Raw genomic sequence first — 16,006 nt, forward strand, 5'->3', positions numbered from 1 at the left:
CTTTTTGTTTTTGTTGAGATGAAACTCTGGTATATTCTGATGGCCGCTAAACGTTGGGAAGTTTTTGGACCGCCTCTCGTGGTAACTTGCATCCATAGCTGCTTAGCAAATGGGCAGTCTCGTTACATGCCTGTGGGCAAAACTCGATTGTAAAATCAATAAATGCCCATACTCGTCGCATGAGCACTGACTTTGTGCGAGTCAGTCATTGCCTGGGCGGCAGCACTGACTTTGTGTGAGTCAGTCATTTCCTGGGCTGCAGCACTGACTGTGTGAGTCAGTCATTGCACATTCTGTAGGCCTATTTCATCGGGGGAAAATGCCGTTGCTATCGTGATTCCGTGGCACAAAGTCTTGGCTTGGGTCGCAAAATAGGAATGGTGGGTGCATCAGCGGCAATGCGGCATCATCGTCTGGGCTGAAAGTTTGCCAACCAGATCCTCCTCATCCCTGCAATAGGGTCCTTCATGGAAGAACAGCAATCACACCGCAAGGCCGGCGGGTGAGGCCTAGGACGTGTTTGGTTCCCTGCATTAGGCCAAGCCTGACCCGCGTGGAAAGGAAGTGGCCCATTTGGTTGCGTGTGTTTACTGTGCGGCTCGCATGGCACGAACCTTAAAGCACCTTCAAGCCAGCTCCAGGGAAAACGCCCGAATCAACAGTAGATTGCGAGCCAAGCTCGGCCGACGCAGGGGAAGGCGACGCGCTTCTCTCCTCGTGCGACCAAGGAGATGGCGCGAGCTTGCCTGCGTCGCCGAAAAATCGGCGGGAGGATTTCGGTTCACCTCCAGCCGATTATGCCCCTATTTGGCCCCCTCCCTCACCGCCCCAACTCCCGCCACCATTCTCCCCCCTTTCGAGCTTTCCTGCCGACGCGCATTGGCACCGACGACCAGGTAAGCGACGCATTTTCATCGGTCGGCGGTCCACGGTGTCGGTGGTCCTTCACCAGTCGGCGGTGATCTTCTACGACCTTTCCCCCCTCGTCCTCGAGCTGCATCCATGGCCTCTGTGAGTTCAAACCCCCTTTCTCTCTGTTCCTTCTAGCTAGATCTGAGCTGCAGCTAGGGTTTGATGTAGATGCATGGTTGATTAGTGCTCTGATCTGTGAGCTCATATCGTTGATTGCTATGATGCGGTTGCAATCTGTGGTAGGGTTAGATGTTCAAGCATGTGGTAGTCTAGATTAGTAGTAGAGTTTGAAGTTGAACCTTGTGCTTGGTATGATAGTGATGAAGCATTTGCTTGGTATGATAGTGGTGAACCATGTACATGTATGTTCTTGCTTTCATGGATTGTCCGGTATGTTGTGTGTTATGCTTACTGTCAATGCGTGCTACGATTGTAGGACATGACCACGCAGACGCAAGATCTTAGTGAGGTCCTTGTTCTATCGGACAACCAGTTTTCCTCCATCGTTTGTCCAGGACTCGCAGCCTATGTCCAAGATGGCACCCGATTCAGAGGTGTTCGCATTTGATTCTGTCTATGTGCCAGTAGTGCTCGTCGAGAAAACTCCTCCTGTTGTTGCCGCCGCTGCAACAACAAAGGCAAAGAAGGATGGTAGGTCGAACAACATGAAGTGGATAAGATTGATTTCAGTACTAAAAAACTATGGAGGCAACCGACTATTTTTGCAAGCTATCTAATACGTTATCTTGACAACCAGGCCTACTGGCTAGTTTCGGCCAAACGATGCTTAGTGATTGATCCTGGTCGTTTGGAAAGACAGTACGCAATATACCAGCAGTTTTCAGTAAAATAATATTGAAAATGATTGGGTTTTTCCTAAATTTCAACCTTAACTGTGTTAGTTTTTTATGCAACATTTAGAAGATGATTGAATTGATACCCTACTTTATCTGAGGCGTCACACAATATAAACTAACTAAAATCATTTTATATTCATCGAATGGTTAGTCTAATCCTCCTCTACGAAAGCTAGCACTAAAGACAAGCATCCCACCTGGATACTCTACATAGCCAGGGCAATGGAGATGAGAGGTTTCCATACAAGTGAACTCACGGGCCAAGTTCACTCCGTGCACATGTCGCTAGAGCCGGACAAGTCTTTAAGCCCTTTCACGCAAGTTTGTCGGCAAAAAGGAGAGATAGGAGAGATATGTGCATCGCCCTAAGTAGAGTAGTCTGTCACATGCCCTGTTGTAGCTCGACTGCATGTAAACTTTGAACCTCATAAACATGGTTTTGGCCATGGCAATGGTTAAAGGCAGGTGTTACCCATGGATTATCGTCGAGTTTGGCCATGTCAAGGCACCCTATCTCGTGCATTTCCTCCAAACCAAACTAGATGACTCCTCGTCCCTATTCCATCTACCACCCCTTCTGACACTTTAGCACCACGAAATCAAATGACATATATTGCCGGTATCGTTATTTATACCAAACTTTAATATTTATCCACACTCTTTTTACTTGCCAAACTATAATTTTAGTTAATATTATCAGATAACCTCCTTTTGATATTAAACAGAAGGCAACATTATTAAAATTTACGGTGGTGTTCTTTTGTGTAATAGTTATAATAATCTACATCCAATGTGCTAGATTTGACCATTATTTGTATTTAATGTTATATTAATTTTTAATTTTTGATACATTATGCCTTAAAAGAGATATTTACAATCAATCCCATAATTGTGTGAAAATAAGAAAACAGAAAACTGCACACAAATTAATTTATAATACTCACATGAAATAATGTACATATGTATATATCTATATATGTATATTTAAATATATTGTTAGAGACCTCTCTTGTCTTAGAATATCCTAGCTAAGAGCACTTTCTGATTTATGGTGAAGGTATAGGTAAATTCTAGAGTATATGTTTTTTACGAGAAGCTTGTCATTCAATTATTAGCATGCTACTTTACCCTTTCTAGTCTGGGTCAAATGTGTCTCATACTCCCTTTGTTTTTATTTACTCCGCATATTAGGTTTGTTTAAAGTCAAATTTTATACACTTTTAGCACATATTTAGAAAAAATACTAATATATACACCACCAAATATATATCAGTGAATTCATCATTGCATATTTTCACATCTTATAAATTTGTTAGCATAAATATTCACATTTTTTGTACAAACTTAATATGCAAAGTAAATAAAAACAGAGGAAGTAGGTTACAACGTGTTCATGAATCATTAAAATATATATACAAAACACCTCAACACTAACGGGTCAAATCCCTCATCGATCATCAGAGACAGGACCCAATCCTCCAGGCCCAAGTCTGGGTCGTGGCGTTACTATTAGAAAAGAGGGCTTTGGTCCAGGGCCTGCAATCCCATTAATCCCGGTTCACCCAAGAACCGGGACCTATGGTGTCATTGGTCCCGGTCCGTGAGGCCAGGGCGCCAGCCGGGCATCATGGGCCATTGGTCCCGATTCGTGTCAATCCTTTGGTCCCGGTTTCGGACACGCACCGGGACCAATAGGCCGGAACCGTTCGTATCCACCTTTAGTCCCGGTTGGTGGGTCAAACCGGGACCAGGTGGACCGTTCGTATCCTCCTTTAGTCCCGGTTAGTATATCAAACCGGGATGAAGTGGTGGTGGCAACCATTTGTATCACCCTTTAGTCCCGGTTGGTAGCTCAACCCGGTACTAAAGGCCCAAACTGTTTGCCTCCCGCTTCGCAAAAACACAACCGAAGCAGAGTCTGTCGCCATTTCTCTGTTCTTCTCCTCTCTCGCTCTCCTCTCTTCTTTCCCTCTCTTCTTCCCTTCTCTTCTTTCACCATGCCAACTCGCTACGGAGAGGTGCTCGCACATGGCAAGACCAAGCTCGATGTCGTGTACACGAATGACGGTAGGGAGGTGCCGCATTTTCTTAGACAGTTGAAGGGACAATGGCTTGATGTCGCGGTGGATCATGAGAAGTTCTTGGGGCTTGATCTGGAGTACACGACCGATCAACGAGGTGTTGCCATCATCCAACTATGCTTCAAACACCATGTCTTGATCTTCCAATGGGCGAGGTATGTTTTGAGGATTTCTTTGATCCAAGGTTATAAAAATTGCATATATATGCAGTTTCTATATATATAGTGATTTCTTTAGGTTCCATTGGATAGCGATATGTAGTTTTTGATCAATTCATAGGATATGAAAATTGCATAGGATCAATAGCAATATGCTCCATTTTGGAATCCTATAAAGATCAATTTCTCTTTAGTTGTAGGGAAACAATTTTATGTCGCGTTCTTTGATCCAAGGTTATGAAAATTGCATATAGCTAGTGATCTCTATAGGTTCCATTGAATAGCAATATGATATGTCATAGTTATGAAAATTGCATATAGCTAGTGATCTCTCTAGGTTCCATTGATAGCTAGTGATCTCTCTAGGTTTCATTGGATAGCAATATGCAATATGTCTAGCTTGTTGCATATTTGCAAAACCGTGGGAGAATATATATATATATATATATATATATATATATATATATATATATATATATATATATATAGGTAAAGCGTTTGGGCCCCCTAGGTGCCTGGGCACCTAGAGCATCAGCCGTTGATCAATATCGGGTTTACAATTACTCAACCCGTTAGAAATAGGTATTTATTACCCAGCCACGTCCTAATAACCAGCCACCATTCACACCTTTCAAGTATACCACTGTTGCTGCCCACCCACGTCCTAATAGTTAGCCACGAATCCAACCTTCCAAGTGTACTGTTGCTGTTTTATTGGATTGTTTCTAAAAATAAAAGCTGCCCTCTAATTTGATTGCTTACCAAAAAAAGGCCATGCAATTGACAGTTTGCCCGAGGAGTTAAAGCAGGACTAAATCAAAGGGCCATGCATTTTTTACATGCCTATACGTGATCCAGTATGGCTGGTTCATTGTTTACACGAGCTCTCCGTGCTGATTTGACGTCTCCTTAGTTTGTCTTCTTCACAAGCACCAGCCAGGTCAAAAGCGCTCCATCGTTCAGCTTTGTCTTCTCCCTACCGATTTGAACTCTCTTTAGTTTGTCTTGCAATGCCCGAGAAGGAAATAAAGGCAACTTCGACATGGTTGCAGCTGCTTCGAGGACTCACCGTCATACCCTGTTATTTGAAGCTTGCATGGACCTATCATCCAAAGGTGATGCATCAGTTGATGCGTACCATGTTGCAATGAGGAAAATTACTGAAGCTTTACAGGAGATCCGTTTGCTGCCAACCCAAGAAGATGGCACGTGTATACCTCAAGTCCAGACAAGGTATACACATTTGGATGAGGTCAGATGATGAGTGTGCCAATGAAATGGAAGACGAGGCCAACTTGGAAGCTGAATTGCATGACGATGTGCTTCCACCTAACCGACGCAAGAAGCGAGGTCGTCCGAGGGCAACAAGAATGAAATATGCTGTTGAAGGTGTTTCACGTACAAAACGGAAATGTTCTTTCTGCAATAAGAAAGGACGCTACATAACTGGGTGTTCCGAAAACCCAGAGAATTTGACAAGGTCCAAAATTAATAAAGTATGCAAGAAGTGTCACCTACCTGGCCATAACACTTCCACATGTGGCGATCTTCCTTTACATACCTGATGATATGTTTTAGTCCGAATGTATTAGTTTTTTTTTCAAAATTTCCTTAATCTTATTGAAACATGCACGGTTTGTCCTTAATGATATTAGTGCCACCAATATATGTATGATTTCCCACTCAATTTATTTTTTTACATGACACTAAACAGTGGTTGTGTTACTACATCCCTTGGCATTATATGCGTATTTTTACATATCTAAGTATGGTGCACACACTTGTCCTTGTGTTTTACGCAAAACTATTACTCGGATTCAACATTTTCCTAATTGCGTCATACTCGACTTACTTTGATAGTCTTAATTCAAAATTATTTCTTAATTGTACGTACATACCCACATGGCCCAGACTAATAAGCACACAACATACAACTATTATTGCTATTTTCTACATAAATTTGTCCTCACAAAAATCATTATATTTTAAATTGCGCTATCATACATGACAGTACGCATGGAACTGTTTAAATACGGACCATTAATTAGATGCACATTTTTTGGAAGGTAAATTATCTAGGGCACCTAGGTGCCTGGGCACCTTGTTTAGATCCTACCCGTTAGTGTATTTTCTACATATAAGTAATCACTAGTGCCTTGTAAATAATTACTTTCTATTTTTTGCTTGCATGCACTATTACTCACGGCCATTGATTGCACATGGGTTTTCAAAACGAATGCACAGTATTGACAGCCTCATAAATGACTTCTTTCCTTAATAAATAATTATACTGTAGTTTCATTAAAAATAATTTAAACACTCGTACTTAGATACGTGTATATCCAGTAATTTATTCTAGACTTTAGATACCCATAAACGCAGTCTTATATATTTTTAGGTGACTATATTCAAATACCCACAAACAAATAGTGTGTACCTTGATATGAATTTTATTTGTAAAATATGGTTACATATGTAACTGGCTATGTAAAATATAACAACGCATATATCAGGCTACGTAAGATATGGCTAAAATATTAGCCTGACTAAATATCCTACTATATACCTAGTGTACTTAAAAGTAAAGCAATATACCCAATGTGTATGCACACGTATATACCCGACTACATGGAATAGGGTAGAAAATTGTTGTATGTATCTCGTCAACATCTATAAAATAAAATATGGCTACATATATACTCGACTATGTGAATTATGACATACATATGTATCTGAATACCATGAAATATCTTGAGTATGTACACAAATTTCATATGTATGTACCTAAAAATATAGTATTCGTGAGTAGTTGAATTTTCCTTGTACCCAAGATATTATATGTTATGCCTATATCTTGGATTTTTTGTGTATGTGGGATTTAATATTACATGCTTACGACTAATTATTTACTTTCACAAACTTAAAACGACATAGTCAATTAACTTTTTATGTGTGTTTATAATATTTCGATACATGAAACCTGAGAATACACAGTTATATTTATAGGTACATACATTTTTAATAGGGGGATACATGTATGTACTTTACATACCTCGGACACAATAAATGCTATATTCCTAAGAAAGAAGATATATACTTAAGATATTTCATGACATAATAAGGTATATACTCAATCCAATGAGCATATACCTAACAAGCGTTATGTTCCATTTGATACATTCCTAAAGAAATGAAGAGGTATATGCACAATTTAATAGTATGCCGAGAAATGTGAATGTATTAGTTTGTCGTACATGAAGAGTTTTATGCGACATAAAATTGAGCAATTTCCATATAGAAGTCACGTGCACCATGCATTTGATCTCCATAAATGCATGTCTAAAATGAGAGTCACGATTATTCCTTATTATAGTAGACCAATCAAATTTATACCTAATTAAATAAGACAATTAATACATAATTAATTAGTATTCCATGAGTTAATGGCTGCGTTGGCTTCTTTCCATATAGTACTATAAACATGCTAACCCGCTTTTGTGTATACCTGTTACTAGCACATATCCTAAAGCAATCTAATGGCAGGTAGATAAGGTGTCTGGGCACCTAGGTGCCCCAAACGGTTTTACGGTTTCTTGATCAATTGATCATAAGATATGAAAAATGCATAGGATAGTAATATGTTTCGTTTGAATCATAAAGATAATTTTCTCTTTAGATGTAGTAAAACATTTTTCCTTGTTGCAGCAATATGTAGCATTTGTTCCATTTTAGTTTGTTGTTGTTGGATAGTGATAAACATTGTCCAGAACTCATGGACTTCCTTCGCAGCGGCATAAGTTTTGCTACGGTTGACATAAGGAATGACAAGCTGAAGATGAGGCACAACTTCGGTATTGAGATACCAGCTGATTGCCTCATTGATCTCCAACATGAATTCAGGCTTCGACATGACATGACTTCGATGGGTTATATGGCAATCGCCTTGATCGACGAGGAGTATGGTGATATGAAGACCAAATTCTCAAAGTCTCAGCACAGACTTTGAGAGAGGACCCCACTTGACCCTATCAACATTCAGTATGCAGCAAAAGATGCATACGTTTCATACGAGTTGTACCGCAAGATTCGAGTCGTCAACTATGGCCATCGTCACTTCAGACCAGGTGGACATTCTGATTCAGACGATTCAGACGAGTATTGTTTGGACTAGTATTATTATATATATGCTAGCTATTATTATGTACTGTTTGGACTAATATTATTATGTACTGCTTAGACTAATTTATATATATCTAATTTCTGTTTATGCCATTATAGTTTTCAAATTTGAATGGTTTAGTCATTTCTAACTTCATTTGCTACTTTTGAATGTTTAGCCCTTTCTAACTTCATTTGCCAGTCCGACTACTTGTCCACGATGGCCCCGAAGCCACGTTGCCGGAAGATGCATCGAACTGCTCCTTGTAGCTCAACTCGCTCACGTCAGCGTCCGCAAACTCCATGACACTCGACGTGGTATGTCCGTGAGTCTGTCTTGGACTTCTCCGGTCAACATGAGTGTGATATTTCTTTAGATGTGTAACTAAATATATAAGTGGATGTTCTATGAACCATCAAGCGAACAAACACATCGAGATGAACATATATGCGAATTCTCATGCTTCTGAAACCAGTCTATGCATCTTACTTGCAGGAATGAGATGTGTCCTTTTCATTTTACACGTTTTGCACTGGTCAGATTTATCATCAGCAAATTGGAGTAGAAATATGCTTGAGTCAACGACACACACTTACATAAAAGCATAGGTTCCGAGTAATCAGAAGTGATCCCCGCCGAAGAGAGCAACCAAATGTGCATGCATCAACGACATCTTGATGAGCGGCCACTATGAACGCGGAGCGCTCCTGCGCGCGATGGACAAGCAGTCGGACTCGTTGGCGATGGAGGAGAACTTGCCGCTGTGTTTTTTCGCATGGTCGGCGGCAGCAGCGCTGTTCAGCATGGCCGCCATGAATGATACCGATAACGAATAAATCTAAGTCCTTACGTATATGTACCTGTCCGAGCGTAGCACAAGATAGGACTGGAATCGGGATTAGCACATGGGATTGGAACCTGAAAGGCAAAGTAGGATTAGTGTTTTGAGATCATAAATGGCGCGTGCCATCCATTCAAATGGGTTTCACCTAATATCTCATAGAATTTTTTTTCCATAATTTTACTGCTTGCCTAGGTTGTGATTACCACATTTTTCCTACCACAGCGAGTCTAGCATAATTCTGCAAATTAACTGAACTATAACGATGCTCATCAACATTTATCTGTTGGTCCATCCTCGAGGTCCCGGGACATTTCCCCCGTAGACTGTGAGTGGACGCTGTATCCTCAGTGTCAGTACCCTCCTGAATGAGAGCTAGTTGGTGTCCATGACATGCCCCTTCATCCTTCAACAGCTTCTTGTTCCGTGAATCAATGACATGTGCGTTGCCGTCCTTGCTTTTGCTGTACGCCGGCACGCCGCGGGCTTCCGCCACCACACTCGTCTGCTCACCGCCGTGGGCGCCATTCCCTATCTGCCCACGAGCCGTCCGCCATATCCGCTTCTCCCCCGTGGGACATGTTCATACACTGCCCATCGACACTGTCGTCTGGCTCTGACCAAAGCAAATCGAACTGAGCTGCCACACTCGATGCCGCTTCCGGGAAGTTAATTTGGCAACCTTGATCAAGAGAGTCGTCAGTCCTCACTAAGAAACCAAAACAACCTGTGTTGGCATGTCCGCCGGATCGACGTTGCGATGCCTCGCCGCTCACGCGCCATCTCGTACCATCGTACAGATGGTATTTGCTCCAGATATACCATCGGTACATGTCTTTTGCTTAGATCCCCGTCACCCGCCTAACCTGACACCTGCTGCCCATCAACGGCCGTCAGCTATGGTATTTCCCATGTAGGCATGCCACTCTGTATAGTCGGTCTTCAACCGGAAATTGCTTTTGGAGGCCGAGCTTCATGAAAACCTTCAAAAGCAAATTTCAAATTTCATGAAAATTTCTATTTTAACATTTCAAAAAATTCCAAAAAAAAAACATAGATAGCTGATAGGTGAAGGTACAATACATAAGTTTGTAAATTTGTAAAACGAAATACTTTGAAATAAGGGTTATGCAAAAAAGATAAATTTGAGATTTTTTAACACATGTTATTATTCATCATTTTAAATCATGAATTTGTTTTTTTTACAGATCGCGTCTCAAAGTATTTTGACCTCAAATTTTACACACACACGGATCACACTCTTGTTTAGTTGTATAATTTTACAGATTTTTTAAAACCAAAATTTTCGAATTTTGATTTTTTAAAAAAATTCAGCCTTCATGGTGGCCGAGCTCCGAAACACCATTCTCGTCTTCAACACCCTTGTATATTGCATCGAATATCCCTTGGTACAGATCCCAACATGCATGCGGACGGCGAGGATATCAAGATCATTTGGACCCCAGAGCCAACATGTCACCATTTTTTATGTTGACGAAGCCTTCTTTTAACTTAACCCTTAGGGCATTCTTGTACTGTTTATTTTGCGTGTGGGTGGAGGAGGACGGGGGGTGGAGGGAAGGATAAACCCCAACCTCTGCATCATTGTGATACACAAAGCAACATTTGGAAAGTACCTAGCTCTCAACACTTGTGCCAACAACGATTACGATGCCAAGATGAGATGCCATTCCTGACTCACCAGCAATGCGAAAGTGAAAGAGTACAAATCTGGAATACCTAAACCACCTTCGCCTCTCCCAAGCCTCATATTTCCGCGAGAGTGGATTTGTAGTCCTAGCTCACCCAATGCATCGTATGTCCTTGTTTTGCGACCACCAATATCAATAGACAAGCATTTTAAAGCATCTACAACAAGGACGCTTACATAGAGTCTATTTTGCTGGCCGGTCAAATTGGTGGGCAATCCCCTGCTTTAATTAATAAGTATCTCATTTCCAACCTTGCCCAAGAACATCACTTTCTAGCCCCATAATGTTCTCCAAATCTTCTATTTGATGTACAATGTCCCCATTCTTTTTTGTCTGATGTCTGTTGGCAATTCCAGGTATTTACCTCCTCGTGACTCCAAGTTCAGGCCAAGATGTTCTTAACATTTAGTTTCATATAGCTCTCTTGGTATTGGTAGTTTGGTACTGAACATGATGACCAATTTTCCACAATTAATAACCTGATCCGAACATGATTTATACACTTACAAGATCTCATTCATTGCTTCATCACTTGTATGTCTGCCATAGTCAAAATGGACAAACTAGATCGATACCTATGGAGATCGGATGACCGGAAATGCTTAGACTGATTGTAATGGGGAGTATCATACACTAGTATCATGCATATGATACTGGTGTATGATACTACATCCGTAATGCGTAGTATCATGTGTTAGTATCATAGAAGAGTTCATTTATTGACATGCATGACACATAGTATCACAACATTTAATATGATACCGTATCATAATATGATACTCAACCATCTCTTTTTTTATTTAATTCCATGCCACCTCATCAAACATGTCTAGTTGGCATGCATGATACTACTTAGGCTGCCGGTAATGGGAGCATCATAGGTAGTATCATCTATGCCAACTAGGCAATCTCAATGAGGTGGCATAGAATTAAATGAAGAAAGAGAGCGTTGAGTATCATATCATTGATACCGTATCATATTAAATGATGTGCTACTATATGTGTCTTGCATGACAATAATGAACTACTCTATGATACTAACATATGATACTATGCATTACTGATGTGGTATCATAGACTAGTATCATATGCATGATACTAGTATATGATACTACCCATTACAACCAGCCTTATGATACTCCCATTACGACCAGCCTTAGGGTGTGAGTGCCATGAGGAGATGGTAGTTGGGCCCACCTGGTGGTGACATGCCCGGTGGATAAGCCCATGGGAGATCTCACGTTTGACTATGGATTAATATTCTTAGTGGAAAGTAACTACGCCGTTGATAAGTGATTACCATTAGCGCATATACAACTAGGTGACTGGATTGGTGTTGTGGACCGTGGAGGTTGCCACTTGGAAAGATAATACTACTAAATTGGATGTTTTTTTTAGTTTATCTCATATGATCTTGTTCAGTGTTCAACTTGTTTACTGTCATACTGGATCACTGGTTGCGTCACATTGAGAAGAAAAATTAACTGGATAATCTATAGCATAATTAACTCCATGACCTTTTATGCTATACTATGCTATGACTTTGAACCTAAGAGCATTTTTGTGCAATTATAAAAGAGAGTAACAAGTATGTTTACCAAGTTTATTGTTTTTGGGTACTAAAGTCTGCTTAACATATTTGATATTTGGGCATTGTACTCTCTCAACGATAATTCTCTGGGCTGTTTTGCAATTTGCAAAGCGAAGTCGGTAGAAAACACGGGACACATAATATCCCATCCTCAAGAAAAAAATTGTCTGTCGTAGGGTGAAGATATGCTCTATAAGTTTCATGATCGCTTGTCGACTACAAGGTAATCATCGGATCTGTTGTCGAAGTGCATTTGTCATTCGATCATCAGTATTTGGTATCGAAACCAAACCCAAGCAATCAAGTAATTACAACATATAGCATAAGACAAAATGTGTTTTATCCTTCCAGTTCACAAACCCAAATCAACTTTTTTTTTTGGGTGGAAATCCAAATCAACCAATTGACAGTCACCAATATTGTACAAGAAAGAAACCCCACACCCCTAGGTTAGGAAAAAGAGTAGGAGAGGAGCTATTGCAGAAGGAACAGCAGCCCACTGGACCTTGGCTTGGTCAGGCCCATAGAGAGAGGTCTAAGCCCTGCTCAGCGGGAGTAGCGTTCAGGTCCAAGCCCAGCAGCAGCCCCCTCTGCTCGCCGGGCTCCAGCTCGATGATCGCCGGGCGGCGAACGCTGTCATCCTCCTCGGCGCCGGCGGCGCGATGGCGCCTCATGTGCCCGCCAAGAGCCTGCCCAAGCGCGAAATCCACGCCGCACACCGTGCACCCGTGCCTCCTCGCAGGCACCGGCGCCGGCGCCTGCGCGCTGATCGGTTCGCCCCGCGGCCGCTTGTGGCTGGCGCGGTGACCGCCGAGCGCCTGGAACGACGGGAACTGGCGGTTGCACGTCTTGCACTCGAACGCGCGCGGCCGCGCCACCGTCACCGGCTCGCCGACCCCCATCGCGGCGCCCCGCGCGGCGAGCAACATCATCACCTCATGGGCTATGGCGGCGCCGTCCACCTCCGGCTCCTCGCCAAACCTCAGCCTCTTCATGGTCGTGACCGGTGGAGCTCTTCGCGTTGTGTACCACTACTACACGACGACGTACGTATTTATAGGCCGGCCGCATCCACTCACGTTGTAGCACGAGCCTGTTGGTTAGTTAGCTTGGAGAATGATACGACTACTAATTAATCACACAATTTTATACACTAATTATGGACCTTTCAAAAAATTATGCTACTTGTAGCAATTGTCTATGCATCTTTTGCGAAAGTCTCTCAATCATTATCTGTTCGTTTGGACTTTGGGTGCTTTGTGATGACAGAAAAACGCGTGGTGCGACTTCGTAGGAGTTGACAAGCTACTCCTCGTTGGTTGAGAATCGATACAGAGCAGTTCTGAGGAGTTTTTTTTTTTTTGAACAAAGTGCGGGCCATTTATTGACTCAAAATAAAGCATCAAGAAAATACAAATATAATAAGTACATACCCGGCATCTGCATAGCTAGAATGCATACAGCCAATATCAACGCACGCATACAAAAACACTCCAGCAAATAGCAAATTCATTTAAGACCAAAATTATGTGTAGGCGACGAGGAAAAAAAGGTTAAAGCGATCGGATCCGCAATCGGCAAACTATAATAATAATCATATCTGCACAAACCATCTCATGACATCACATGAATGATGATGTTCTTCAACAGTAACACCTCCAGGAAAGGAGCGGCGTTCAAGCGTTATCGTCACCAGATATAATCATCCAAGACCAGAATATAGGTTTCCACCTTGAAAGATCAGTCTGAACATATCCGAACAATGCCTTCAATAAGGTAACGATGTAAAAAAAAACATCGTCATTGCTAGATTGGACTAACATGGGTTAGACCTAGGCTTTCGCTCCGGAGCGCAAGACTAGGTGCTTGAATAGCACCATCTTCAAAGTCAGTCATGTAGTATCCCCGCCACTTTTGAACAATCACAACAGCTATATGTGATGCAATGATGGGCGCTGCACAACCTTCCTAGCAGTTGTGAGGAGTTGACTTGGATAATTTTAGATCAAGTACTCCTATTTTTTAGGGATGATATTGCATAGATATTTTGCAGCTGGGGGTCCTGAAATCTGACTGATGCACCCATGCGTCCAGTGAGAGCGACAAGTGTTTATTATAATAACTCCTTTTTTATATATAGAAGTATAAGTTGAGTAGGGCGTTTTAGAGCTCGGCCTTTATGGAGCCCTTTATTTTTGAAAAATTTAAAATTCTTTTTTTTTTGTTTTTAAAAAATCTGAAAAAATATGTAACACACGGATGAAATGTATATGTGTGCAAAATTTCAGAATGAAATACGTTAAGATGTGATCTGTGCAAAAAGGACAAATTCATATACTTTTGAGATGAATAGTATCATGTGTTAGAAAGGCGTAAATTTATCTTTTTTGCACAGACCTCGTTTAAGCGTATTTTGTCCTAAAAATTTACAGACATGTGTGTTATACCTCCATGTATATCCGTATTTAAAAAAATGTAAAAATATGAATTTTGAGTTTTTCAAAAATCGGCCTCAATGGAGGCCGAGCTCCAAAAGGCATTTTCGGTATAAGTTTGCCTTATTTGTACTGTACTAGTTACTACCTCGCCTCAGATGAAGTTCTTATATTGGTTGCACTACATCATACTCATAGCAATAAATAACTAGGTGGCGTTCATTAGATTAACAATCCCATCGATCCTTCACTAGATTGGACTTCAGATTGATAAAGCCATCCTTCATGGCTGACTGACACTTGTTATGTACACCTAGTTAGTTCGTGTTGCCGCAGCCTTTTATCTACACTATATTTTTAGACAAAAGGCGGTATACCATGCCTAGTTATGTATGCAGCTGGTTAGCCATTTTCATAGTTTTGCTCTAGCTAGTCAATAGTGTTCCAGTTAAGCAATTGAAATGAGCACGACATGGTGTTATTCGTCCCGTCCTTTGAATATTTTTCTGTTGTCTAAACTTTATTCTTGTCCTGTGGATGTTTTTCTTCTTTAATACTCCCTTCGTAAAGAAATATAAAAACGTTTAAATCATTAGTTTACTATTTCAAATGCTCTTATATTTTTTTATAGAGGGAGTACCATGATCATAGCAAAAGAAATTAGACTTTATAAGTTGCAAGCAATAAAAATGAGCAGTTGGTGATTCTTATTTGTCTTATCTGCCGTCCTTTGTATTGCCGTCCTCCGAACTTATTCTTCCCTGGATGCAGCTTATCTATCCCTTTGACTCTTTATTTAAGATTTCTTCTGACTTTACACTGAAAGAAAACAAGCTTGGCCGGAACTCCAAAGCTCAACGAGGCATCTACAACTACCCCACCACATCGCTCAATCCAAGAATAAGTATACGAATTATTTGTACTTGAATGGAGAATGAGCATAGCTAATGACCAATCCGGGCTAACGTAATCCGTGACCTGCGCAACTCGAAGTCATACTCAATGCAGCTGACTTAGCCAGGGTTCCATCCCATTTCGTTCTCTCATTATATACTGTGCAAAGCATCTTCAGCACCACGAAAAATGCAGCCACTGCCGTCCACATACAGTGCATGTCAACTAACCCCCTCATCATCAATTCTCTCCACCATTTTTAGCCAAACAAGAAAGCCGGCGTTGACTTTGTGGATTTTTTTTCAAAAATAGTATCTATTTTGTACCAAATTCAAAAAGCGTATGTCAAAATTGAAAAAAATATAT

The 16,006-nt window shown here is 41.1% G+C and overlaps 1 protein-coding gene across 1 annotated transcript; it reads right to left on the reverse strand.

Annotated features, from left to right (window-relative positions):
- Positions 1-12,516: 12,516 nt before the first annotated feature.
- LOC123399221 (zinc finger protein ZAT12-like) lies at positions 12,517-13,323 on the reverse strand. The gene has a single exon (XM_045093648.1). It carries the CDS (start codon positions 13,304-13,306, stop codon positions 12,827-12,829), a length of 480 nt encoding a protein of 159 aa, XP_044949583.1. The 5' UTR covers positions 13,307-13,323; the 3' UTR covers positions 12,517-12,826.
- Between the last annotated feature and the right edge of the window lie 2,683 nt (positions 13,324-16,006).

The sequence above is a fragment of the Hordeum vulgare genome, chromosome 5H (assembly GCF_904849725.1).
Source record: "Hordeum vulgare subsp. vulgare chromosome 5H, MorexV3_pseudomolecules_assembly, whole genome shotgun sequence".
NCBI lineage: Eukaryota > Viridiplantae > Streptophyta > Magnoliopsida > Poales > Poaceae > Hordeum > Hordeum vulgare.